The sequence below is a fragment of the Columba livia genome, chromosome 17 (assembly GCF_036013475.1).
Source record: "Columba livia isolate bColLiv1 breed racing homer chromosome 17, bColLiv1.pat.W.v2, whole genome shotgun sequence".
Lineage (NCBI taxonomy): Eukaryota > Metazoa > Chordata > Aves > Columbiformes > Columbidae > Columba > Columba livia.
In genome coordinates this window covers 258,408-286,094 of record NC_088618.1, presented here as the reverse complement: position 1 = coordinate 286,094, position 27,687 = coordinate 258,408, and the positions used below count along the sequence as shown (strand labels likewise).

At 42.5% G+C, this 27,687-nt stretch overlaps 1 protein-coding gene across 7 annotated transcripts; it reads left to right on the top strand.

Moving 5' to 3' along the window:
- The first annotated feature begins 777 nt into the window (after positions 1-777).
- On the top strand, positions 778-26,915 carry CHFR (checkpoint with forkhead and ring finger domains). Of its 7 annotated transcripts, none has more exons than XM_065033276.1 (18): positions 778-919; positions 1,373-1,517; positions 3,383-3,482; positions 8,286-8,395; positions 12,476-12,535; positions 12,688-12,900; positions 13,926-14,093; positions 14,807-14,963; positions 15,203-15,357; positions 15,938-16,100; positions 17,355-17,497; positions 17,897-18,016; positions 18,320-18,403; positions 19,123-19,193; positions 20,177-20,264; positions 20,430-20,537; positions 22,770-22,842; positions 24,782-26,915. In XM_065033276.1, exons 2-18 carry the CDS (start codon positions 1,385-1,387, stop codon positions 24,822-24,824), a joined length of 1,989 nt encoding a protein of 662 aa, XP_064889348.1. In that variant the 5' UTR covers positions 778-919; positions 1,373-1,384; the 3' UTR covers positions 24,825-26,915. The 7 variants fall into 7 exon arrangements, with proteins under 7 accessions (XP_064889348.1, XP_005498345.2, XP_064889347.1 ...); XM_005498288.3 differs by having other exon boundaries at positions 13,878-14,093; XM_065033275.1 differs by having other exon boundaries at positions 13,878-14,093; positions 23,890-26,915.
- The last annotated feature ends 772 nt before the right edge of the window (positions 26,916-27,687 follow it).

Sequence of the window (27,687 nt, the reverse complement as noted above, 5' to 3'; positions counted from 1 at the left end):
GCCGCTCGGCGGGACTTCAGATCGGCCTGAGGTTCTGGCCAGTTTAGCTCTGTGAGGCGGCGCCCAGGGAGGCCAGGACGACGGAGCGGGGATGCGATGGCTCCTCAGCGGCCAGGGCTGCGGGGGGCACAGGCCCTGCGGACCCCGCCAGCACAGGGGGAACTGAGGAGACCTTTTCACTTACTGTTTGGGGATATTTGACGTCAGTTTGGGTCTTTTTTTAGCTAGTTTCCAACGACTGTAGAAGAGGGCACTGCAATTAGGTGGTTGTTGGAGTAACAAAGAGCAAAGTGACAATTCTTAAGGTACAGTAAGCTCTGTTGCCCACTCTCGTCCCCAGTAACTGAAGGTTTTGCTTTGTAAGAAACTCCTCTGATTACATGTGGGGCTGCCCCTTCAGGGCACGAACCCACGTGAACGGGCATTGATCTTGCCTCGGTGTGAACTTTCTTTCTCAAGCATGTCCCTGGAATAACAAGTATGCTTTTATGTAACCGCTGCTGGCAAACTAATAACTCTTCAACATCGAAGAGTTAAACAACAATTATTTTTTACCCTAAGTGACAAAAGAGCTCCGCCGGCACACACAACTGCTGTGAGGCGCTCCATCCGCCCGCAACAAACATGGCGGCGAGCGCCTTGTCCAGCTTCCGAGCCAGCCCACACCCAAGATGTCCGCTGAGGAATCTCCTGTGCCCAAACCTCGCTACCGCCCTGTGTACAGCGGTACGCCTCGGCCTCCCCGGAAAATGCGACGCTCTAGCTCCCATGCCTCGATGGTGGGCACCGGAAGGTCCGCCTCTCCCCCTAGTGCGTTATCTATGGCCGCCTCCAATGGCAGGCCTGGCCCTGCCCAGTCCGGATCAGCTGATGGTGGCAATGCCTGGTGACAGGAGCCGCCTCGGCCGCGGGACGGGGTGTAAGGGCCGGCGCCGAGGGGAGGGGGCGGGCGTAGGCGGCTGCAGGCGGCCGGGGAGGGGATGTGGGGGGCGCGGCGTCCCCTGCCCTTCCCTCGCCGCTCCTCTCCGCCGGGGGAGCGGGGCCCGCTGGGGGCGGAAAGTTGGGGAGAGAAGTAAGCGGAGGGCCGGAGGGAGCCCGCCCCAGCCCGCTGCCCCTCGGGCGTGGAGCGGCCGGGTGGGCTGGAGCCGAAGGGAAGCGGGAGGGCTGGCTGCGGGGGGGCGGGTGGCCTAGGGGGAGGGCTTTCCAACGCCACACAAAAGGAAGCGGGCAGGGCAGGAGCCGGGAGAGCCTCTGGGGGTGTGAGGGGCTGCGGGGCCCGGCTCCGGGGAGGCGGCTGCCGGCCCAGAGCGAGCCCTCTCCCCGGGTGCTGTGCGATGCTGGGGTTTGGGTTCGCTTTGTTTGTTTTTGTCAGATGTGAATCCAGATGGAGCGCTCGGAAGGAGGCGAACAGAGCCAGCAGCAGCAGCCCTGGGGGAGGCTCGTTCGGCTGGGTGCTGAGCAGGCAGAGCCGCACGTCTTGCTGCTGAAAAGAGAATGGACGATTGGTCGGAGGAAAGGTGGGAGAGGGGCGCGCTGCGCTGGCCTAGGGCGGTGTTTGGGGGACAGCGGCGGTTCCCCTCCTGGCCTTTAAAGCGCTAGAAGGTGGATGAAGTTGGGTGTTGTGCTTCCAGCTGTTGGAGGTGTTTGCCAGATTGCTAATTTACCTCTTGACTCTGTGTGAAGAGGAAGTTTTAGACAGACCTTTTCTTACCAGCTTGTTACATGTGCCTTTTTAAAAGTCAATATGGCTTTTGGGTTCTCTGTGGCAGTTTACACAAATAAGAAAAAAAAAGATTGTTCGCTCACAAGCGTTTCTGTTTATTAGTCCTGTTTATGTTCTCGTTTAGTTTCTGTGGTTAACATAAGTTGGAACTGCCATGCAAAATACTTGTGCGTCACGGAAAACACCCACATAAAAGCCCTTAATTTTTCTGGTGGTATAAAGATTGCTAACAAGTACCAAAAGTTTTTCTGGGATTTGAAAGCTTAATTCTCAGAGACTAGGGCTATCGCTACTTGCTTTTATTTTAAAGGGTTTCATGCTTACTGTATTTTAAATGATTGTCTTAGTGGGTTGCTCTTTTTTTTTCATTCTGCCCTGGCAGCACCGGTTTTCTGTTTCCTGTTGATCAGTTCAAGCTGTTTGATTGAGCAGTCACATTTTGTAAACAGTCTTGAACAAACACCAGATGCTATAGCTCCATGAGAAATTCACATAATGTATTGTAAGAAAAATATTTTGCTTATTGGCATTTGGTAATATACATTTAGATTGCTTAACATTGTCTAAGCTGTGGATAGATTCTGTAAATTGAGGTCTAGTTGAGGGTTGTCTTGCAGAAAAAGATTTTTTTGCAGGTTCTATTGCTTTCGTAACTGTTTGCTAATGGATTAATAAAATAAGTGGTTACAAGTATACCAAGCTTTGGGTCACAAGTATTACTTAGCAAATCTTCAGGAGCATTAGAAATGCACCTTGTCGTTCACGCTCCCATATGAACGTCCAGCTCTGTAGAATACAATGGAAGTGTTGGCAGGCTCCTGAATAAAGTGTAGTCGACTCGCTTTCAGGGGGTTCCTGGCGTCACAAGCTGTGTGGCGGCGGTGAGCGCTGTGGCTGTTGATTGTTCCTTGAATATGAGGAGCAGACTGGTGACAAACAGTCACCAGCATATGCAGTGGTGGTGACTTTCCTTCTGGGCGCGTTGTTCTTGCAGGCTGTGATACAGCGCACAGACAGTGTGAATAGGTGGAAGTCAATCATGTTTGTTGATTATAACTTTTGTGTAAGCAAATACTTTGAGTTATTTGTTAGTGTAATAGCACTGTCAACAGAGATAAGGAAAAATTTCCTATTTAAAAACAAACAAAAGGAAAAGACTTTAACATAAAACAGTGATACTCATATTTATCAGCCTTTCATTCTTACTACTTTGCCCCAATACACTGGGATGAGGCAGAAATTAAATCCCATGAAGCAGTGTTACAATGATGTGGAAAAAGAGCTGGGTGCCGTGTGATGAATGCCTCTAGAGTTTGGATTGACCACTTCAAATATGTGTGAATTTATCTCTGTACCACTCTAGAACAGGGTAATTATAATTTGGTTTCTATCTGCAAGGGCTAGGATTGCGGGGAAAAAAGGGATGTAAAACATCTTGAAATGGTTGAAATCAGATTATATCAGCACATGGGGCTATGGCACTGCTTGTATTTCTGTATCACATACTAGACTGTGGTGCTGCTTGTGTGCCAGTAGAAGTTTGAACTATTGCAGATGTATGTGAGTCAGTTTGTTGTGCATTTATAGCCATGTAGAATGCTGATCTGTCTGTGTAATGTGTATTTTTAAGCATGCTGGAAAATATGCTTTCTTTTTAAGGTTGTGACTTATCTTTCCCTGGCAACAAGTTGGTGTCTGGAGATCACTGTAAAATCATAGTGGATGAAGAATCTGGCCAGGTGTCACTGGAAGATACAAGGTTGGTTCTTCGGTGGACTTGTACTCTTCTTTGTAGTTTGTGAAGTAAAAGCTTGTGTGTTGCTCAAGGCATCAGTAGTCAATCCTTCTCTTTTTTTTTTTTTTTTTCTTTCCTCCCTCTATTTTTATGTCTCCATGTGGGTTTTTTTTTGTCTCTTTCTAAATATTTTTTCTCTATGAAGGATTTCATAGTTTATTGGATGAAAAATACTGTTGATCTAATAGTTCTTTAGACTTGCGAAAAAAGTGATGCCAGCATTCTAAAAGCTCTAAGCATGAGTGTGGCTTATTTCAGGCACTTGTGTGGGGAAGGAAAATACCTGCAGTGATGATCTCAAAGCATGAAAGAGTTGTTGAGTAACAATTTGTACTTGTCATATATCTTTCTGGTATTGGAAATGTGAGTAGTCTGTATGCCATAGGTACTGCAGTGGTCTGGCAGCTGTGGTGGGCATGTCACGTGGAGATTAGAGTCTGTTCAGTCTAATTTAACCATAGAAGATGTTTGCTAGATTTCTACTGTTGATATTTCGGTTTTGTTTTCTTTTGTTTAACCAGAATGATGGTTTTCTTTTCTGGGTATTTCTGTTTTAAGTTAGGGGTATGAGAACTAAGGTCCTTCATGTAGAAAAATTTAAGCACATACCTCACTGGAACTATTGTTAAAAAGCCAAACTAATTTAGTGGAATTGGTTTTAGTGTATGAAGTTAGTTACGTGGTTGTTCACATATTGAAAGCCAGTCAACTTCCTGTGCTGGTGAGGCTGATGCCTGTGGAGTTCTGAGGCTACTGGGGGAGTACAAATAGCACTGCAGGGGTTGTGGGTGTTTTCCAATGGATTTTAGTTTGTTTTCTAGTTTCCTATATAAAATTTGAGATAAGAATTTGAATGGAACAATATTTCTTAGGAGGAGATTGTAACCCTCTTAAAAATTTTCATCGGCTTCATTTTTGACAGGATTTTTTGTCTTAAGATTGGAGAAAGCTTCTTGTTTATTACATTTCAAGAACTCCTTGAGATTTTAAAATGCTCCTGTAAACCACGTTCTTTTTATGCCAGGTTATTACAGTCAGTAAAGAAACAAAATAATACTGTTCTGGCAGCTTCCCTCATTTTTCATATTGGAGGGCATTTTACTCAAAGATGAAGAAGACACTTCAAAATATATTGATTCACATACATAAAGAGGAAATTTCATGTTTGAGGTTTTGAAGGGTATCATGCTGAATCCCTGTTCCAGCATCCCAGAATGCAATTAAATATCTTGTTCTGATAGCTCAGAACTCAGTAGGATTTTTGCACTGCAGCTCCTTTTCTGTTTCTTGATCAATCAGTTGCTATGTTGATATTAAAAGGAGTCTTTTTCAGGGTAAGGAACTCACGTCCAGATATTGACATGGGTTATGTGTTTCCTTTTATTTCCTCAAGTGAAACAGAACATACAGTATTTTTCTGGTCAGAAGGAACCTCAGGAGGTCACTCAGTTCCAGCTCTGTCGAGGTGGACCACCACTGGATCTGGACTAGGTTGTTGAGGCTTTCTTCAGTCAGGTCTTGAAAAACTCTGAGAACAGTTTCTGTAGCCTCACAGGGACCTTATTCCAGACTGTAATTACCCTCATAGGATTGTTTGTTTTTCCCTTTGCATCCTGTTTGAATCTTCCTTGTTTCAAATTACGACTAATGTTATCTCAGTAAAGAATGTGTCTCTGTCTTGGTGACTTTCTTGTAGGTACCTCTTCTCCCAGGCGAAACAAGCCCAGTTCCCCTGGCCCCTTAGCTCAGAAGTCTTGTGCTCCAGCCCTCTGGCCATGCCAATGGCTTTCCACTGGGCTTGCTCAGGTTTATCAAGACTTTCCTTGTACTAGATGACCCCAAAATACAATATTTTAGGTATGGACTAATGTGTTCCAAGTAGAGGGGAATAATGAACACTTCACTCGAGTTTCTGACTACACCGCTGTTAATAGAGCCAAATGCGTTGTAGGCCTTCACTGCTGCCAGCGTACGCTGCTGACCTGTGCCTAGGCCTAAGTCCCAGTTGTATGATCTTATACTTGTTCATAGGATCCACCAACAAGAAGCCTTGTGGCTTGGTCTCTAGCCTGTGCTGTTGCAGGTAGTCATTCAATCCCAGGTGCAGGATTTAGGGTTTGTCCTTGTTGGGTGTCGTGACTTTCCTGTCAGCCTGTTCCCCCAGCCTGCCTAAGTGCTTCTGAGTGGCAGCCCAGCTCTGCCCTGCTTCGGTGTCATCTGCAAGCTTGATGGGAGTGTATTTTGTCTCTGCTTCTAGGTTGTAGCTGGAGAAAATAACCAGGATAAGTCCCTGCATAGATCCTTAGAGGACTTACATTCAGAGAAGCTGCAGGATGGAATACTAAATTTGGGGGAAAAATATCAGGCCTAGCTAGGATGTCTAGGAAATGGCTTATAATGTAATTCTCCGATGTTTTCCCAAATTTCAAGATGTTTCGAACAACAGATCAGGCCATGTTTGCCTATCATGGCAGTCTCAGAGCATAGCTATAAATCTAAACTTGAGAAGCCACCCCTAGTTTCAGTTGCATGTAACTGGTAGAATTAGTTTAAACCCGTATCATCATAATACAAGCTAAAGGAATTGTGAATGATGAAGAAACATTCCTGCCTTTTTTTCGCCTACGCACACTCCCCTCACCCCGAGGCAGAAGTTGCAGCCAGCCGAAAACTAGCAGAGCCAAATGAAAGTTAATCTTCTATATTCATAGAAAGGTGGGGCTTGCTACAAAGGTAGTGTAATAGAACGACTGCGCCTATGGAGTACTACCAGTCAGCTGTTTAAGCATGTTACACTTCTATGTAGCTAACAAAAACAAAAAAATCCTTTACGTGTTCTGCTCACCTGTGAGTTGGTATGAAGTGTGGCTACCGTTTGCTGAATTAAGAGGCTAAACAGGTTGATACTACTACTTGTAGAAGAGTCTCTTCTTCTGGGTCTTCCAGTGTTTGCGCTGCATATCAGAGGAGCTCCAAAAAAATCGAGCAGTGCAAGAAGATTTTCGAATGTTTGAGTTGGCAATACAGATACCCTGAGTCCCAGAAGAATACTGCAACATCAGCTTTTTATTCTCTAAAGTGGAAAATAGTTTGGAAACATTGCTGTGGTCAAGCTCAGAGTTTTCTGGTAGAGACGAATGCATTGAAGGAGGTAGCTGGTGTGGGACAGTTGAACTGAGTGGACTTTGTTTCTGTATTGTAGCTAAACCAGAGAATATAATCAGATATATGTAGACAGCCAACACTGGTATTTAGCTCCTTGGTAGCATAACGAGTCTTGGATCTGCCTTGGGAAGAATTACCGTAGATTTGCAGGTGAAAGAAAATGTGTAAAGAGCTCAAAATTATTGAGTAAATAGAAGTTTGGAAGTAACAAAAGCCAGGAGTTAGCAAATAGTACAATAAAATATTCATGGACTTGCCCTTTTTTGGAGTATGTTTCTGCTTTATTTTCCAAACTGTCCACAAGTTGCTTTATACTGCTTGAAAGAAAACAAATTATACAAGCTGACCTAACACAGTGGAGGCGGTGTTTGACTTGCCCTAAGTAAAAGCAATTGTAAGGCTCTCCATTTTGAAAAAGAAATGTTAAAGGCAACTAAAGGAATATTTAAAAAAAAAAAAAAAACCTCCTCTTGTTGTGTACTAGGAATTTTTTTTAAAGGATTTTAAGTAGTAAGTGATGTTTCGGAGCAGGAAGCTATTTACACAAGACTGATACTTGGCGACAGGCCAGTGGATATTCTCTTTCAGTGGGTAAACTGGGGTTTGATCTTCAGTTGGTGCTGGTGTCCTTTCTGCTACTGAATTCTCCTTAGCCTGCCCGTCAGAACTATTTCTGTGACCATTGAAAGAACGGAGGCTGGCTCAGTAGAGAGGGGTCTGTAGGTGGTGGCTCCAGGAGGTGGCAGCAGAGCTTTGCTGGCGTTTCATGCAGCAGCTTGTTCTGCTGACTGGGAAAACACACATTTTCTGTTTGTTTGTATGTGGCACTGATTGCTGAGATTTTGAGCGGCAGAAGTCTGAAATTCTAGAATGCTGCAGCCGTGGAAGAGGCTTATTGCAACTGAGCCGCGATTATTTCATACTTGAATAACTCGACTCATTTATAAAACACTAATAGCTTGTGTAGAAAACATCACCCATAGTAAAAGAGCAGAGATACCTCTGTTAATTAGCGAAACTCTGCATTTTCCTTTTCCCCAATTTAATTTCTTGCATGAGTCTTGGAGTTTTTATTATTATAAAAAATAATTCATTCCAACTCATCTTTTAATTACGTTTAACTCTTTTCCCACCTTACTAACTTCTCGCTTTTGAGTTGCAACCAGTCTAAGTAATCTTGGAATTTTAGGGTATCCCTGACAGTACAGGAAAAGTTCTTTTGTTGCAGAATGTCTTAGGGGATTCCCAGTGTTAATTGGAAACATAACCTAGAGCTTTTTTAACAGAACTCCTGATGCCTTTTCCTGAAAGGGTGAGCAGTCATCTAATTATTTTGAGACATGGGCCACATGTCAGGGATCTTGTCTGTCTGTCTGTGTTTCAGATACCATTTCTTTACCAGTAACTGCAAAGGAGCTTTGAAGCTGCAAATGAGCTTTGAGGTCCTAGTAGCTCTGCGCTTCTGTCTGCCTTACATTCTTTTTGAGAGCGCCAATTGTTTGTTTGTTTGTTTTTAATTAAAAGTATCTTGTGTTTTCACTTCCTTCTCCTATGTAATTATGAAAACATTTATGCTAAGTTATCTTTTCTTTCTTTTTACAGTACTAATGGAACAGTAATTAATAAACTGAAAGTAGTGAAGAAGCAGACATACCCTTTACAGACTGGGGATGTGATCTATGTTGTTTACAGAAAAAATGAGCCAGAGAACAGTAAGTAAATGACATTTTTTAAATGGCATGCTTAGTAACTTTGAGTCATGAGAGAAAAAAATATCAGTACACCCTGGGGGCAGGGTGAGGGACATTAATAGAAGACTTCCTGAGCTAGTTCAGCCCTCAGACTATCATCCCCTGTCAGTAGTCCAAGCTGGCAGCGAGCACATTAATAGAAGTACCAAGACAATTAAAAAAGACTTTAAAGCACTGGGTCGGTCAGTTCATGGGACAGGAGCACAGGTGATACTTGCCTTAGTTCCTGTGCTATCTGGGATGGATGAGGATCTAAATAAAGAGAGGAGTAGAAAAGCCCATCTCATTCAGGACCTCATTAGTTACCATTCCATGCATTAGTTCTTCCAAAACTACTTCTAGGCACATTTCAATTTCAGACAGTTGCTAAAGGAGTGGCTAAAGGAGTGGTGTCACCACCAACATTTTGGTTTTTTTGACCATGGGGCAAACTCCATGGTACCTGGTCTCCTCAAGTCAGATGGGCTTCATCCTCCTAGGAAGAGCAAATGGACTATAGCCCATAAGTTGGCGGGGCTGATCAGGAGGACTTTAAATTAGGTTTGAAAGGGGAAGGGATTGAAACTGGGCTCTCCAAAGATCAGCCTAAGGATGAAAAGCCTGAATTAAGAGTGAAATCAGCAGCCCACTTGAAGTGCACGTACACTAATGCGCGCAGTATGGGCAACAAGCAAGAGGAGCTGGAAGCCATCGTGCAGCAGGAAAGCTATGACATAGTTGCCATCACAGAAACATCATCCTGAATGCAGTCACACAGCACCTTCAGGATGGACAAGGGATCAGACCCAGCCAGCATGGGTTTAGGAGGGGCAGGTCCTGTCTGACCAGCCTGATCTCCTTTTATGATCAGGTGACCCAGCTGGTGGATGAGGGGAAAGCCGTGGATGTGGTCTATCTGGACTTCAGCAAGGCCTTTGACACTGTCTCCCATAATATACTCCTGCAAAAGCTGGTGGCCCGTGGCTTGGACAGGCGCACTCTCTGCTGGGTTAAGAACTGGCTGGAGGGCCGGGCCCAGAGAGTGCTGGTGAATGGGGCTGCATCCAGCTGGCGGCCAGTCACTGGTGGTGTCCCCAGGGGTCAGGATTGGGGCCAGTCCTGTTTAACATCTTTATTGATGAGGGGATTGAGACCACCATCAGCAAATTTGCTGATGACACCAAGTTGGGAGGGAGTGTGGACCTGCTGGAAGGCAGGAGGGCTCTGCAGAGGGATCAGGATAGACTGGAAAAATGGGCTGATTCCAATGGGATGAAGTTCAACAAGGCCAAGTGCCGGGTCCTGCACTTTGGTCACAACAACCCCCTGCAGCGCTCCAGGCTGGGCACAGAGTGGCTGGAGAGCAGTCAGGCAGAAAGGGACCTGGGGGGACCAATGGACAGGAAGCTCAACGTGAGCCAACAGTGTGCCCAGGTGGCCAAGAAGGCCAAGGGTGTCCTGTCCTGTATCCAAACCAGCGTGGTCAGCAGGACAAGGGCAGTGATCCTTCCCCTGTGCTCTGCACTGGGGAGGCCACACCTGGAGTGTTGTGTTCAGTTCTGGGCCCCTCAGCTCAGGAAAGAGATTGAAGTGCTGGAGCGGGTCCAGAGAAGAGCAACACGACTGGTGAAGGGACTTGAACACAAGACCTATGAGGAGAGGCTGAGGGAGCTGGGCTTGTTTAGTCTGGAGAAGAGGAGGCTTAGAGCTGAGCTCAGCACTCTCTAGAACTACCTGAAGGGCAGTTCTAGCCAGGCGGGGATAGGTCTCTTCTCCCAGGCATCAGCAATAGGACAAGGGGGCATGGGCTTCAACTCTGCCAGGGGAAATTGAGGCTGGAGATCAGAAAGCAATTCTTTGCAGAGAGAGTGGTCAGGATTGGAATGGCTGCCCAGGGAGGTGCTGGACTCACCGGCCCTGGAGGTTTTTAAACTGAGATTGGACATGGCGCTTAGTGCCATGATCTAGTAAACGGACTGGAGTTGGACCAAGGGTTGGACTGGGTGATCTCTGAGGTCTTTTCCAACCCAGTCCATTCTGTGATTCTGTGAATAGAGAATTACTCAATTTAAACATTAATAAATTATTTGTCTTAAAGACAGGTCTCTATAGAAGAGATCATGGATTTGCCAGTTTTTACAAGGACAAGTCTGAGCAACTGTCTGAAATTGAAATGTGCCTAGAAGTAGTTTTGGAAGAACTAATGCATGGAATGGTAACTAATGAGGTCCTGATCACGTGGCCAGTGTTTCTTTTAGAAGTCAAATTGCCGGGGCAGTTAGTGATACTTTATATCTCACATTGAAGCAATTTTTGGCACAGGAGGGAAAAGCTGCAAAAGCATATTTTTGTGTTGTTTTTGTTTTGTTCTAAAGAGGGAAGAGGCAAAATGGGAGGGAAGTGGGGAAAGCCCTATAGTGAAAGTAGAATTAGTAAACCTGGAAAAAATATTTGTATAGCCTTAAAGAAGAATCATGCCTCAGATGCATATAATTCTTTTCAGGAATCATTTTCAGGATGATGCAATTTGAATAACATAGTTAGTTAAAAAAAAACTTGATGGAGAGCCTTTCCTCAAAGGGAAAGCCAAGCTGTTGTCGGGCAGGAAGTGATGTTCTTTCCTGTGTTAACTGGGGAGAAGTCGGGGAACGCGGTTTAGGTGTAAATGCTCAGCTTTTGCAGTGGAGTGAACTTCTGAAAAGATTTACTGAATGGTCTGTGTTGGCATCTGTCTTAAAGATGTTCATAAATGATTTGGGAAGGGATAACCACTGAGGCAGCAGAACTCCCGTACCTGTTCATTTCATACCATTTGATTTCATTCATTTATGCAGGATCATTAAATTCAATGCTGACTGAAAAGATTTACAGAAAGAATTTAATTGCTCATTATTATGAAATAACAGATGGGGTTCCACTTTGATAAATGCAGGAGAGAGGGAATGGGCCTGCTCTGTTTTTACGTATGTGTTGTGAAGCTGCCGACTGCTCTGTCTACTAGCATGCAATTCTTCTTTTAAGTGTAAAGTATGTCATATTTAAATTTTAATAGAGAGCACTCGCTTTCTGGAAACGACTTATGAAATTGCTGTTCATTTATGTACAGATAAATCCCACAGATTTATGCTGTCTGATAGTAAATGTTACAGGAAGAAGTGGTAAGCTATATTTGTCTGTATGGCTTATCCCACAAATCCTTTCTAAGATGACACTATTGCAGTTGGTTCTGCTTGGAAGAACTCGAGCAAATTTTCCAGGTCCTTTGTAATGAACTGAATCACTGATTTTTGTTTGGGTTAACAAATATTTGAATTACCAAGCATTCAGTTTTGCTTTTTCAGCTTCTCCATCTTCAGAGACTGAGAGAGAGTTTAGATTTGGCATGCCTGTTTGGCTGTTCTGAGTAGTTTTGAAGGAAGCAGCACTATAACTTTTGATCAGAAAAAGGATTACTACAAACTAAGAGAGTCTTACTTGCTTCTAGGTGGCTGGAGATGAAAAGTAGTAGCAAGTTAGGGGAATCTTTGGAGCTGTATTATGTTGAAGTAAGATGGAGAAGAAAGGGATATTATCCAGATGGCTTTATTAATAGATAATAAATTAGTTTCTGGATGAAACTTATGACATGTCCTAATCTCTATTTTTGAGAGTTCATGTATCTCACAAAGAAATGAAATAAAATTGATTGAAGAAGTTGAGATGTGAGCTCAGAAATAATAAGCTGCTTCAAAGAACTTTCCTTCAAGTATCAGTAAAAATACAGTTTGTTCTGACACAGAGCAGATTTCAGGTTTAAATGATTAAGCCTCTGATTCCGTGACTGGCACAAGTTAAACATCACACAAAACCTGCTCTACCTGGTTTCCTGAGAAGAAAAGATCTTGCTGTGCTGTTCCTAGTTGCCTCCTAAGTAGGAGTATTAGCGTTGTGCCCCCTCATGTGCCTCTTCCATTGACAGGCACTTTGGGGAAGCAGCCACTTGTGAACAGAAGTTGTTTATGTGAGATTAAGGTTAGTTAATTTTTGTTTAAAGATTCTGATAAATATTTTGTTCTCTTTCAGATGTTGCTTATCTTTATGAATCCTTAAACACAAAACATGATGCAACTCAACAACCAGTAGGTAAGGAAGTAATTCAAGATCCATGAGAAGGAGCTTTAGTCTCCAGGGACTAAAGTACCATTTAGAGAGAGTTTGTTTCCTTGGAATTCGGAAGCCACAGTGTGGCGACTATCACACATCTTTTTCTTTCCTTTCCCCGCTTCTGATTGTAGAAGTTAATGTAGAAAAGCAATGCCATGTGACCAAAGATACCTCAAGTACAGGAAGAAGTAATGATGAGACCCAAATTACCTCATCACCGTCAGCTACTCAGTCTTGCTATGAGGAACCACAGCCATCTACTTCTACATCTAACCTCTTTAATGCTTCTTCTACCTCTCTTATTGAGTCTGCATCTGTTCAGCAGGATAATCCTTCTACATCTGGTAAGAACTCTGTCAAGCATTTAAAGGTTGATATCCCATCGATTGTTACTCCAGTTTTGAATTTTAAGAAATTAATCTCGTACCCCATGTGGGTCTCCAGCATTTGCTTTGTAAAGTTCTAGTGAAAATACCAGGTGGATATGTGCATTTTAACTTTCTGGGTAGGCAGGGTAAATTCTGCTGGATGAGTAAGGCAGTTGTGAGAATTGCTGATGCTCAGAGGGGCAGAAAATGCATGTAAATACCAAATCGTTCTATCTTTACATTATGGTTTTGTAGTGAAGCACTGGTGAAGACTTAGCAACTCTATGTGGCTTATATAACAACCTAAGTACATATGAGTGCTCATGCAGTCATTCCAAGAAACTGCTCTAATTGTCAGTGTTACTGCTGCCAATCACAAGTCTGCTTTCCCTTGCTTAGAGCTCAAGGCCAAAATACACCATATGGATCCCTAGTCTAGTATGCTGCATTACACTGGCAAGTGTAGTACCCCGCTGCTGCGTAACTCTGAAAGCAGAACTGGAGCAAGAACAGTTATCCAGAAAATGGCATTTGTCCACAGTTCATTGGGACTTTTTAAACATGCTTGTATGAAAATAAAGCTTTGTGGTGATCCTGACCTGTTATGTATGATCAATATTGCATAAATGCTCAGTCTGGCATCTTTGTCAGGAAGACTTGGTGTAGGTAATGGTCTTATGAATAAAGATTAGTGAATAAAGTTTAAAGAGGAATGTGGATTTTAAGTAGGGTTACACAACTAGTAGCTTGTTTTTGCCTCACGTCTTCCAGTTAGTCAGTTTGGCTCAGAATTCATTTAGTATACTTATGCGGACATTGCTTTTTTGCTCCGCTTTTTCCTATTTGGACGTTTGGATTGACGCGTGTGCGTCATCAGTGTTTGAGTATTGGTTGTTTTCACGTGTCCCGTATCTCTGTGCAGCTGTGTTCATGTTTCTGGTTTTATCTTGCAGGATCACAATCCTCAGTTTTCACTCCTGTGCCTGCTTTCCCCATCTTAGAGCCCGTGTGTCTGAGAGCGCTGCATGGCGAACGTGGACAGCGGGACGTGAATACTGAAACCTCTGCAGTCGCTTCAGAAATCACTGACAAAGCAAAAGCAGAATCAGATTCTCAAAGTGTGGAGGAGGAGGAATGTTTGGAACCTGCTAAGAAGAAACTAAAAGGAGGCTAGTACAATACTACAGTGTTGTGCAACGTACCCTGCACTCTTTTATTTTAATGTTATTGTTGAAAGTTAGTTTCAAAAACTTAATTAGAAACTTAAAACTATGTTAATTTTTCACAGAAGCCCAGTGAGATTAACAGAAACAAGGATCATAGAATAATTTGGGTTGGAAGTGACCTTGAAGGGTCATCTAGTGCAACCCTTCTGCAATGAGCAGGGACATCTTCAACTAGATCAGGTTGCTCAGAGGCTCGTTCAGTCTGGCCTTGGATGTTTCCAGGATCTGTGCTTATTTATCTTTATAAATATGAAATAAATGCAAAATGCATGCATGTCAAACCTTGAAGGTCTTGAGAAGTTAGGTTAGTAGGGAATAGGTAACTTTTTTCCTCCTCACAATGTTATTTTATGTTTTAGTATTGTATTAAATAAGAAAAGCAAACCTCTCATTCTGCCTCTGACACCCCAGATTGAGTCAGGTCAGCTGTCATCAGTCTTCCTTCAGTTTGTTTCTTGCTTATTATGGGCTTGATTTCTGGTTCAGTGAAAATAATGTCTTCAGTAGGAGAAGCTGTAATGTGTAAAGCAAGAACCTTTAGTGGGACCATTGCAAGTGAACAGTGAATCGGTGTATATCTTTCATGTCTGTTTTTAACAGACATTAAAAAAAAAACCTTCAAAAACTACATACTATGAAATCTTCTGTCTTCATAGGTGAAGGTGCTTGTCCACATCTTCCACCAGCAGCTCCAAGTGAATGTATAATTAAAATTGGCTCTGAAGATGGAAAAACATCAAATGTGAAACCAGATAAGATGGAAGAAACGCTGACTTGCATTATCTGCCAAGAGCTGCTGCATGACTGCGTAAGGTGTGTACGACTGAGAAAAGCTGTAACCATGTGGTAATAACATAAGTTTAGTGACAACTGTTTGAGGAGGCCAGGAGACTTAGGTTTTTGCAAGCCCTTCCGAGTGCCACCCCCCTCCACTATCTAGGTAGTTAAACCAACGCCAAACAGTTATGTGGGTGTTATGAATGTATCTGAAAACCGAAAGATTTGTGTTTTGACTCAATTTCTTTCATTGTTTTCATGTTTGTGTTTTCCAGCTTGCAGCCTTGCATGCATACTTTTTGTGCTGCCTGCTACTCAGGATGGATGGAAAGATCTTCTCTATGTCCAACTTGTCGTTGTCCGGTAGAACGTATTTGTAAAAATCACATATTGAACAACTTGGTTGAAGCTTATCTGATTCAACATCCAGGCAAGTTGTACAGTGTGTGTGTAACAGAATCTGATGTATTTCACACATTAGTTGCATAATTGATGTATGCAGAGACTGTCTGTTTAATTTCTATGTGTGTTTTATTACTCTGTTTTATCTGATATGACTGTAAGAAAATGGCATTTAATATGACATAATAACTTCTAGTAATATTTCAAATACTGGGTGAAAATTGAAGGTGATTTAATGCTATAACTGCGTATGCTAAGAATTCTTTATTTTGCTGCTTAATCATGAGAAGGATGTCAGTTCTATCAAACAGAGGATACTGACTAATTAGACCACCTAAACCCAGGTACTTCTGAAAAGTATACTTGAATATGGATTTCATTAACTTTCATCATGTCCTCTTGAAAAGGAAACTTAAGTACACTACATTAACAGAGAAGGGAACTTAACTAAGATCTTCTAGAACTCTGTTATCCAAAAATATGTTTTATGGAAATGAAAACACAGTAATTGTAACACAATAACTGTAACTGTGTTAATAAAGCAGGGTGGGGATAAGGGATGTGAGGTATTCTTTTCTCTTGAAATTTGAATTTGGTTCTCATGCCAGATAAATGTCGTAATGAAGATGATGTACGTAGCATGGATGCTAGAAACAAAATTACTCAAGACATGTTGCAACCTAAGGTACGGAGATCTTTTTCGGACGAGGAAGGAAGTTCTGAAGATCTATTGGAACTGTCAGACGTAGATAGCGAATCTTCAGATATCAGGTATGTCTGTTTAATCACAGAATCCCAGGATGTCAGGGGTTGAAGGGCCCTGGAAAGCTCCTCCAGTGCAATCCCCCCTGGAGCAGGAACACCCAGATGAGGTTACACAGGAAGGTGTCCAGGCGGGTTGGAATGTCTGCACAGAAGGAGACTCCACAACCCCCTGGGCAGCCTGGGCCAGGCTCTGCCACCCTCACCCCCAACAAGTTGCTTCTCAAATTTAAGTGGAACCTCCTGTGTTTGAACCCATTGCCCCTTGTCCTGTCCCTGGTTGTCACCCAGAAGAGCCTGGCTGCATCCTCCTGACACTCCCCCTTTCCATATTGATCCCCAGGAATGAGTCCCCCCTCAGTCTCCTCTTGTCCAGCTCCAGAGCCCCAGCTCCCTCAGCCTTTCCTCACACGGGAGATGCTCCACTCCCTCCAGCATCTTGGTGGCTGCGCTGGACTCTCTGCAGCAGTTCCCTGTCCTGCTGGAACTGAGGGGCCACAACTGGACACAATATTCCAGGTGTGGTCTCCCCAGGGCAGAGCAGAGAGGCAGGAGAACCTCTCTGACCTACTGACCACCCCCTTCTAACCCACCCCAGGTCCCATTGGCTTCCTGGCCACAAGGGCCCAGTGCTGGCTCATGGTCACCCTGCTGTCCCCAGGACCCCCAGGTCCCTTTCCCCTGTGCTGCTCTCTAATGGGTCATTCCCCAACTTACACTGGAACATGGGCTTGTTCCTGCCCAGATTCAAGACTCTGTACTTGCCCTTGTTATATTTCATTACATTTTTCCCACCCAGCTCTCCAGCCTGTCCAGGTCTCTGATGGCAGCACAGCTTCCAGTGTCACCACTGCTCCCAGCTTGGTGTCACCAGCAAACTCGCTGACAGTCACTCTATTCCCTCGTCCAAGTCATTGATGAATATATTGAATAACACCGGCCCCAGCACTGCCCCCTGAGGCACTGCACTGGATACAGGCCTCAGCTGGACTCTGCCCATTGACCACGACTCTCTGGCTTCTTCCCTTCAGCCAGTTCGCAGTCACCTCACCACCCGATTGTCCAGACCGCACTCCCTCAGTTCAGCTGTGAGGATGCTGTGGAGACTGTGTCAAATGCCTTACTCAAGTCAAGGGAGATCACGTCCACTGCTCTGCCATCATCCATCCATCTTATTATGTCCTCATAAAAGTCAATGAGGGATACGAGTTATATTTGCATTTGTTGGGTGTGATCTCCTATGACCCTATTTTATTCTTTCAGTCAACCATATATAATATGCAGACAGTGCCCAGGGTATCGAGGACACTCTGTTCCGACTCTGCCTGGCACGGGCCAAGAGGCAGAAGCAGGAGGAACGCGGGCTCTGGGAGATGCGCCGTCTACGTCTGCCGACTTCCCTGCAGGTCAGTCTCCTGAAGTCTTCAGTAGTGCGAGACTCAAAGACTGCGGCTCGTACACTCAATATGAGCTAAGCAGGCTCACCCTCGTAGTACTGCAAGAGTATCGCCGCTTCGTGTAGGTGTCTTTTCAAATACGAGATTTGACTGTGGTTTTTCTGTAGTTGTCCAAAATAGTTCTTGAACTGCTTTACATATTGAAACATTTTACACACCTACGTAGTTTAGCGGTCTGAATGCCACTTTTCTGCTCTCTTATGGAATCTTTGTAAAAAGTTATGTGTCTTGCTTGTTACTTTTAGATTTTTATGTTGCTAATATTCACTAAGATTTCTAGTCCACATTGCAGTTGTGTACGTTGTTCAGTCTGTCCGTGGGTTTCTTCCCTGTTTTTAACTCGTCCAGCTGTCCAGGAGTACGTGTGTCCTGCTCAAGGAAGCCACGTGATATGTACCTGCTGCTTTCAGCCCATGCCCGACCGAAGAGCGGAGCGTGAGCAGAATCCTCATGTTGCTCCTCAGCAGTGTGTGTACTTCTTTTTTTAAGTTTTGGCTACAGAACTAAGTCTCTCTTTATTTTAATTAAACATGAGTTTATTTTGAAGAGTGTTATTTATTTAAATATTCTTTATCTGGACTCTTGTAGTGACAGCATGAAAGAATCTTCCTTTATAAAAGTTCTTATTCCTCTATAGAATGTATTTTAAATGACAAAATTGTACTGTTTTAACTAAGTTTATCAGGGTTCTATTGTTATTGATTGATAAGAACAATAACTGAGTTTTGTCGTGTGCGGGTCCTTACAGGGGTTTTCTTTGTTATTTTACAGGTGCAGTTTGTCTGCAACCCTTCTGTCACTTATACTGGGGCTGCACTCGGGTGGCGTGTTTTGGCTGTTTGGCACCATTTTGTGGTATTGTGGAATAATTGTTTCTTCTGAGCCTGCTCACTTTGCAATAATGTCTGTCTGTCTTGAAATTTAAGTAATTTAATAAAAATAATAGATTGGTTTGTAGCACAGTGATGCAAAAGGAAACTAAGCCTGTGTCCTCAAGTGACAAACGTAAAACGGTCTTGAGGGGTATGCGTCTTAACTTTGAGAGGTTTTAACTTCTTGTCTTCATATTATGTTGACTTTGAAAACTACACTTGTTAAGCACAATGCTTTCCTGTGTAAAAAGAATTAGTGTATTTCAGCCTAGTAGGAGAATCATACAGATCAATGCAAGAGCACTGAACATCTGATGTTAACTGCTTAGAAAAGAACCGTACCCTTTTAAACTTGCAGACTTCTGAAACTCCAGGTTTTAGACATTTTTAAAAACATATTGGAACAGTTGAAATCACTTGTCTGGGGTTTGAAGCTGATAGAATATGCTTTAGTAGCGCTGTTCATTTGTGCAGATTAGTAGTAGTGTTTGTGGACTAAAGGTAAAATGGTAAAATCTCAATGTCTTGTCTGTGCCACTGGACGTTATATATCGCTTGCTTTAGCGTATGTCGAATGCGGTCATTTACTTGGTGCTCACGAGTCTGTGCACGTTATTGCAGGAACAGAAGAATCTTCAGAAAATGTGTGAGGCCTATGGGGTTGGGAAAATAAATAGTAACTTTTCTTCTTTTTCTGGTTAGAAATAAATCTTGGTGATAAGTGTTTAGATGGAGTCCTAAATAACAACCACTACGAGTCAGATATCCTAAAGGTATGTTTTAAAATCGTTATGTGTGATGCATAATACTAAATGTACAAAGATTAAGAAATACTCATTAAACAATAGTGATGAGCTGCCCGACAGTTACAGTGGCAGCGTTGTGTCACTTTCGGCAACTCATTCTAAAAGGCAAATCCAATGAGCTGGACTGTTCAGCTGGACTGAAGTTACAGTTTCTGCATTTTGATTGGAAGCATTTTGGGGTGATAACCTGACCCTTTCAGAGTCTGCGTAAGAGGGCATTGTATTCTAGAGATGCGTTCCGTTTAGCATCAGCTCTTCCTGTACCACCCGAATTAACAACAGTAACAAAAAAAATCACTTTTAATGCAATCCTAATGTTTAATTTCTCCAACGTGTGTGTCTGGCGGGTGCCAAGAAAGCCAACATCCTAGGCGTAACATCTGAATTTGACTTTAAATGACTGGTAGACACATTGTAGAATTCGGATATGTTTATTTTACTTGGATGAAGTATTTGTTAGGGAAGCCAGTTTCTACAGTCTAAAGTGTGACATCCAGAATATTAATTAAAGATAAAAATAATTCACTAAAGAGTATACCAGGAAAGCCAGACTTGTCTGGAAAAAAATAAATTAACGAGTTACATTTCACACTAAGTTGCCTGGAAAATACTTTGCCCATACCATAATGGGGTTATCTAAATTGAGTAAACTGCATGAAATCTTGATTTAAGGTAAATGAGAGTGCGACTGAAATTCATCTGCTTGCATTCTTGTGGCAAAAGTAGGAATCTTCTGAAAGAGAAGATACTGAGTGGAAGTTTTTATTGGTGATCTGAAAGTAGCATGCTAATTAAGTTAAACGTGTTTCATGTTTACTTGTAATCAGCATCAGTCCATTTTGAAAACCTAGTTAGATCTAGATTTGCAAATAATTGAGGGTGAATGGCTTGATAACTCTTTATAGTGTTGGAGATCTTTCTAAATTAAACACTTAAATTGTTCTTTTCAGGATTACTTGGCATCCAGGGGTTTGACATGGAAAAATATGCTAAACGAAAGTCTCTTAGCTCTTCAAAGAGGTGTTTTTATGTTGTCAGGTATGTGTTATGTTCTTTTTTGTCCATGGTGTAACTCTTGGTCTCTATACATCTCAGTATACAACTCAGTTCTGTGTACATAACCAGCGCCGTCGTGACACTTTTGTTCAGTCTGATTTCTCAAGCCTTTCGCTGACATTGTGTATAAACTGCTTTTCTCCCCAGATTACAGAATTACTGGGAACACAGTGCTGTGCTACTGTTGTGGCCTTCGCAGCTTTCGGGAACTTGCCTACCAGTACAGGCAGAATATTCCTGTTGCGGAATTGCCAGGTGGGTGTAGCTTTGCGCAGTAAGGGGGAAAAGTCAAACTGTTAAAGCCAATTTCATCCTTGGATCTTCTGTTCAAAGATTCAAATGTGATGTGACGTGGGGTTTTTATTTTAGTTTTTTTTAGTCCTTAGATTAGCAGAGACATCCCTTTGTAGGGGACTGGGGTTGTTTTAGCTCCTTCCCATAGCCCAGTGCAAATCTCTTTGTAGTGCTGCTGTCTTATGCTGGTTGATTTACTTGTCACCTGCTAAGTTTGCATTCAGGTATTGTCAGACTTCCTAATGGAATCTTTTCAGTATGATTTCTCATCTGTAGAATAAATATATTGTCATGGTGAAAAGAGGAATTCACTGAAGTCCAGAATATAGTGAACAGGAACTAGTTGCTCTAATTTATTTTCCTATTTAAATTGTTAAAATGATGCACCTCCTGAACAATTTCACATTTTACCAGCTTTCAACTAGGAACGAGAATGTTGTCATAAATTAATTCTAAATCTGTTTGCATTTACAGTTTTATATAAAATAGCATGCAAGCAGCTGTGCCTCCTTCAGTCCCAAATGTGTTGGGAACCAAAGCTCTCCCAACAGTCTCCTTTTAAAAATCACTTCTGTCCATCTAGTTGCTGTTGTTAGCAAGAGCTTCCCTGTCTCGAACTGCTGATAACTCTGGTTCTGCTGCTGTGCATGATGCAAGTCAGTCTACCTTGTTTCTCCTTAGTATTGGTGTGCATTATATTGTAACAGCCCGCTGGACAGCTGAGTTAAAATGTGTGCAAAAGTGGGGGAAAACCAACAAATTCTGTGCAAATTGATAAATTCTTCACTTGTATGGAAATGTATCTAGATATATGCCCAGCGTCTTAAACTGTATACTCCATCTCTATTTAAACTAAATGGTAAAATTTCAGTTGATGGCACTGAGAATAGAATCCTTTCGTTTTAAGTCTGCATTAGCCTAAGATTCAGAATAATTTTTCTGTCCTTCACTAAGTGGGTGCCCTGTGACAGAAGATACAGAGAAGGCAGAGTTACTGAATGCTTCTTTGTCTCTGTCTGCTCTGCGGAGGCCGTCCTGGGGATCCCGCACCGCTGAGGCCCCAGAGGAAGGCAGGACAATGGAGGAGTTTGTATTATTCAGTATATTCATCAATGATTTGGATGAGGGAATAGAGTGACTGTCAGCGAGTTTGCTGGTGACACCAAGCTGGGAGCAGTGGTGACACTGGAAGCTGTGCTGCCATCAGAGACCTGGACAGGCTGGAGAGCTGGGTGGGAAAAATGTAATGAAATATAACAAGGGCAAGTACAGAGTCTTGCATCTGGGCAGGAACAAGCCCATGTTCCAGTGTAAGTTGGGGAATGACCCATTAGAGAGCAGCACAGGGGAAAGGGACCTGGGGGTCCTGGGGACAGTAGGGTGACCATGAGCCAGCACTGGGCCCTTGTGGCCAGGAAGCCAATGGGACCTGGGGTGGGTTAGAAGGGGGTGGTCAGTAGGTCAGAGAGGTTCTCCTGCCCCTCTGCTCTGCCCTGGGGAGACCACACCTGGAATATTGTGTCCAGCTGTGGCCCCTCAGTTCCAGCAGGACAGGGAACTGCTGCAGAGAGTCCAGCGCAGCCACCAAGATGCTGGAGGGAGTGGAGCATCTCCCGTGTGAGGAAAGGCTGAGGGAGCTGGGGCTCTGGAGCTGGACAAGAGGAGACTGAGGGGGGACTCATTGCTGGGGATCAATATGGAAAGGGGGAGTGTCAGGAGGATGGAGCCAGGCTCTTCTGGGTGACAACCAGTGACAGGACAAGGGGCAATGGGTTCAAACACAGGAGGTTCCACTTAAATTTGAGAAAAAACTTGTTGGGGTGAGGGTGGCAGAGCCTGGCCCAGGCTGCCCAAGGGGTTGTGGAGTCTCCTTCTGTGCAGACATTCCAACCCGCCTGGACACCTTCCTGTGTAACCTCATCTGGGTGTTCCTGCTCCATGGGGGATGGCACTGGAGGAGCTTTCCAGGGCCCTTCAGCCCCTGACATCCTGGGATTCTGTGATTCTGTAAGTGTTTGCTTTGTTTCCAGAAAGGTGAACCTGCATAGTTTACAGTCATTTCTTGCCAATCATGTCTTGTTTCTCTACAAAGCCTGCTCTGAGTAACCACAATTAGCAGTGGTTTAATAATCTACATCACTTTATTTAATGACTTCTGTAACAAATGTAGCCTTTCATTTGCTCTTCTTGTAGTTACTGTCACGTCACGTCCTGACTGCTACTGGGGACGCAACTGTCGAACTCAGGTCAAAGCACATCATGCCATGTAAGTTATACAATTTAGAAAGTGGTTTGGGGTGTGGTGGTTTTGTGTGCTTTTTGTTGGTTTTGTTTGGTTTTGTTGTTGTTTTTTAAAAAAATCTCTGCCAGAAATGGCATGAATAGCACTCCTGCAGCATAAGCAAAACTGTGTGAGCTTTTGGGTTTTTTTTGTCGTTTTTGTTTTGAACACAACTTTGAAGTAAGCCCTTCATGCGTGTCGGAAGGGCACCACTGGCACTTGTAAGCTGATGTAAACTGTTGCTGACACTTCTTGAGTCTTGTTTTCCATCAGTGACTTCCCCTTCTCCAGTGTCTTAACACACCTGGGGGACATGGACTCCTGGTGTCTGGTCATTCACGAGAAATGCCCATGTAAAATAAATCAAGGTCCTTGATTAAAAGGAAATTGAGGCCACTGATAACCAATGCAATTTCATTCTTATGAAAAGATGCATGTGTTGTGAGACAAGTATGAAAGATTTGTAAATCCAAACAGTAATTATCTACCCAAGAGCTAACTTGTACCAGGGAGGGTAGAAAAATTCCTCTTTATGAATAATTCTCTTAAATTATCAGTGCAAATTAAGGTAGAGGAGCTGTTACCCCTTATTGAGAAGCTGCTTTAACAAATAGTAGATTCTGCAGTATCTTTCTAATGCTTCAATGAACATATACACTTAGCGTAATTCCTTTAATATTTCAGGTATTATAGGTTGTAAATAACCAGCCTGTAGAGCTCATGCAAGCAAGTCACAAGGAAGACTTGTGAAGTGTTCATCCCCAGTCTCATACAAATTCAGAGGGTTTTACCAAATAACTTTCAAAAACAAGGTGGAGTTGAAGTTGCAGATATAATTCAGAGCAACCCTGCTCTATGTAATTTCAGGTTACAGGACCGTGTTCCCAGAGGTTATTTCGTTTTGAAATACTAGAGTTAATTCAGGATCGGGGCCCTCACCCGCTGGCGTTGTGGCAGATCATTCCATCTGCAGTGGAAATGACTCGGGGTTTTTTCCTTTTTTTTCTTCTCATTTTTTCTTCGACGCTTTAGCTGTTCTAGAACTGTGGCTGCTGCTCTTAGTCCCTAAAATCCGCAAAAGCAAACAATCCTGTCATACCACTCCTAGATATCCAGTCATGTTGTTTTTCTTTTAATTGAGTCAAACTATTTTGGTAAGTAGTTCTGTTTTGTAAGCAAGGTTTCTTTCTAATCTTTGATTTAATTCATCAAGAGGGAGAAAATTCATGGTGTCTCTTGCATCATCTCTTCCACTTCTGTACATATGTACACACTCAACACCCCAACTGTCAGTTAAGTGTCAAGGGGATGCATAACCCGAGTAAGAGAGAAGCGAAGAATGAATAACGAGATGTTTTTGAGAACTGGAAGACAGTGCCTCATAGAAAAATTGTGTTATCTGTTTAATTCCGGAAGACACACATGCTGTTTCCACATCACCTAAATAATACACAGTGAGAAATACTTGTCTTTTCCTTTCCAGAAGCAGCTTCTAAGCCAGTGAAAGAACATGTTTATGTTGAGATCTGACATTACCCTGGTTACTTCTGCTTCCTAGTGACTTGTTTAGTGTCGTCCAATACAAATTACTAATGTCTCATAGGGCAAAATTAATTCATTGATTCCTGTTTAATTGCTTTCTGGGTTTGAAGCGTGCAGAAGTATAAAGGAGTGTTTTAGTAACAGGTTTTCTGTGTACATAATAAAGCTAACAAGGGTTAATCAGGAGAGATGTTGAAAATCCTGTTACAGATAACATGGTGCTAGAGTATGATCTAAACAGATTCTGAAAAACGGGTATGTTAGCATGTAAATGTTCTGCTTTAAAGTGCTTACCATTTAAAATACTCTGTGAAGGACTTTTTCTTTATGTTGCCTGACTTCTGAGAACTTTGTTACAGTTTAATACTTTTTTTTATTTCAGGAAATTCAATCACATTTGTGAACAAACACGATTCAAGAACTGAAAACTCATAGTAGTGAGGGGACAAAAACCTGTTATACTGCTTGTACCGTGTGAGGTTTCAGGGGTCTTCTCTGTTCCCCATAGCAGGGGGTCAGTAACTTTTGCATCAGGTAATCTGGTGTGAACTTCTTGATTTGTAGAATTTTACAGCTGTACGTGAATAAGGTAGGGGGTTCTTTTTTCAAGAAAGTACAGCAAGCGTTGCATTCCATCCTCATGACTACAGTGTCCCTGTATCGCTTCAGTGAAGAACACAGAAATCACACACACACAAACCAGCCATATTTTGGGAAGACCTAAGAATAAGGAGTGTATTTGCACTACTTGTGAAGAAACTAATAAAATCCTTAGACTTAAAATAGAAATGTTTTGTAAAAGTATCTGATGGGTATTTCAAGAGCCATTAATATTTAAGAAGGAAATTGTCAGTGTATATTTGTAACTGCATTTTGTGGTAGTCTGATATTTTCTCACTACCCATTGCATTTGGGCTAGAAACCACATTAATTTTCACTTTAAAAAGAAATCTGTCCATTAAACAGCCTTTTCAGCTTAAAGCTTCTACCATGTGTGAAGTGGTATAGTGGAAGTAGCAGAGTTTCTTTGCTTAGTTTAGTCGTGTTGATGTTTTTATTCGCATTAAATTGCAGAAATAATTGCACAAAAATTGGAAAATCACGTTTAGAGTTGGGGTAATATTTGAAGCAGAACAGACTTCTGCTGGTATTACTTCTGTAGTGGTTTCTATCAGAAGAGCAGACAGTGCATTTGACAGAGGGCAGCCAGTAGGACACACGGGTTCAGCCTTTGAGGTTTTTGGTTTGATCCCGTGTTACATGCGTACCTCTGCCCCGCAGCCGCTCGCTGGCGCGCGTACACTGGCCAGCGTGTAGAGAAAGCTATAATTTAAAACAGAAAATAGCAGCTTTACTGGAAGGAACAATCTAATGGAAAATAATTTAGTTTGGACAAATTGTAGCAATATGGACCCATTTCTGGTGGAGTGAGGATGATGAAGGGGAGCTCTGGTGTCCCTGACACAAAAAAATGTAGATTTTAGATTCATGCCTTCTGCAAAGCTCATTCACGGGATTTAAAATAAGAAATAAATACCAACACAACCCGCCCTCCCGTGCACGAATGGGTGTGATCCGAACTGGCTCGTGATCGTCTGGTAGCTAATGGTGGCAAATCTCAACTGGGACCAATTTTTCTTTTTCTTGGTACACAGAAGAGTAGAACAGGATGAGAAGAAAGCATACCAAGTTACCTCTGTAGATACGGTAGTGTGTTGGTTTTAAGTATGCCTTATTTTATGAGCAGGATTTATACTTCAATATTAAAAAGTGTATACACTATCTTGTGATATAATGGAGCACAAATGATGCAGCACATCGTGTCTACTGGTGTCAGTTAATTAAACGACTATTTATAGTAATGCACATCTTAATATGAATGCTAATTAGAACGATGCATTTCTGTTTAGATTTTTATTTTTTAAAGGAGCTGTTGCAAGGTGGGTCTGTTGACCGTGCCTGTGTGCTATTAAAATACACTTTGGTGTGGACTTCTCTTCCTAATCTCTGGGCATTTTCTCCTGTGAGTAGGATTGAAATTGTATCTGGAATAATACTTGAAACTTCTTTTAACAACAACGGTGTGTTTCTGTCTTTTAGTGTTGTTATCAATGTTCTTTTGCTTCTGTATTTGTATTTTGTGTTTAGATTTTTTTATTGGTAATTGTATCTTCTCAGGACAACCGTTCCCAGCTGGTTTTGATCTCATTTTCATCTCTTGCTGTGCACGTAGCAAATTGAGTGCGGTTGTGGAGATCAAACCTTTGCACATGAAATGCAGAAATGTGCTTCGCATTCTCATTCAGCACTTCCCAGGACGAGCGTTCGGCGCGGACTTGTCGCTGCGCTGGTGTCCAAGGTCCTGTGCTGGTCTGGGGGTTCTTTGGTCAAGATTATGGTGTCTACAGAACTATGTACAACCTCGCTTGCACTTACTTCAGTTATATTTATATAGGGATGTATTATGTGACTTTAAGAAAAAAAAAAGGGGGGAGAAAAAGCAACAAAAAAACAAATTCATGTACTTAACATCTAAACTACCTGTGCAGTAGAGATTCTTCAAATTCCTTTTATAAACCCCTCTTCCTTTTCCCTGTTACAGGTAATTAATCTGCCTTTCTATGCATATAGGGTTGCAGTAGTGCAATGGAATGAAGGGGAAATTTTTGTCACTTATATTGTAGCAGGAAGAGATGAGAAATTAACTTGCAGATGGGGAGGGTGAATAAATCCTGATCTTTTTATGCTCTTAAGTAAGTAAGAGTATCTGTCATGGGTATTACATACTCTATACGTTAGACCTTTTTAAATGTATAGTTACCAGGTGATAGTTAATGTGATAAATGTATGAACTATGCTTGGTGTAATTGTTTAAACGCTGTAAAGGCGCAGCCTGTTTTTAACCTAAAGCACACTCCCACCTGCTTTATCAGAGACACTGGGAAGCTGATCATGAAGTGTGGTAGGATAGATGTTGTGAAAACTGAGGTGATTGCGGTAGGGTTGGACATAGTGGTGAACAAGGTGTGTAGTCTCTGTCGTCGGGAAAGTTCTTTTATAAAGAAGGTGGAGAGCAGTTCTTCCAGTTCCCTTTTGTGATTTATTTTTTCCCAAACTAAGAAGTTATTAATTAAAAAAAAAAAAAATCACTGAAGTTGTCTGTTTCTGTTTCTTCTGTGGCATATTCTCTCACCACAGAAATGGGTGTATGCCACAGTTTCTAATGCTTGGTCAAGCCATCAGTTACTTGAATGTTGAGATTTCACAACTAAGTATCATCCTAGAACT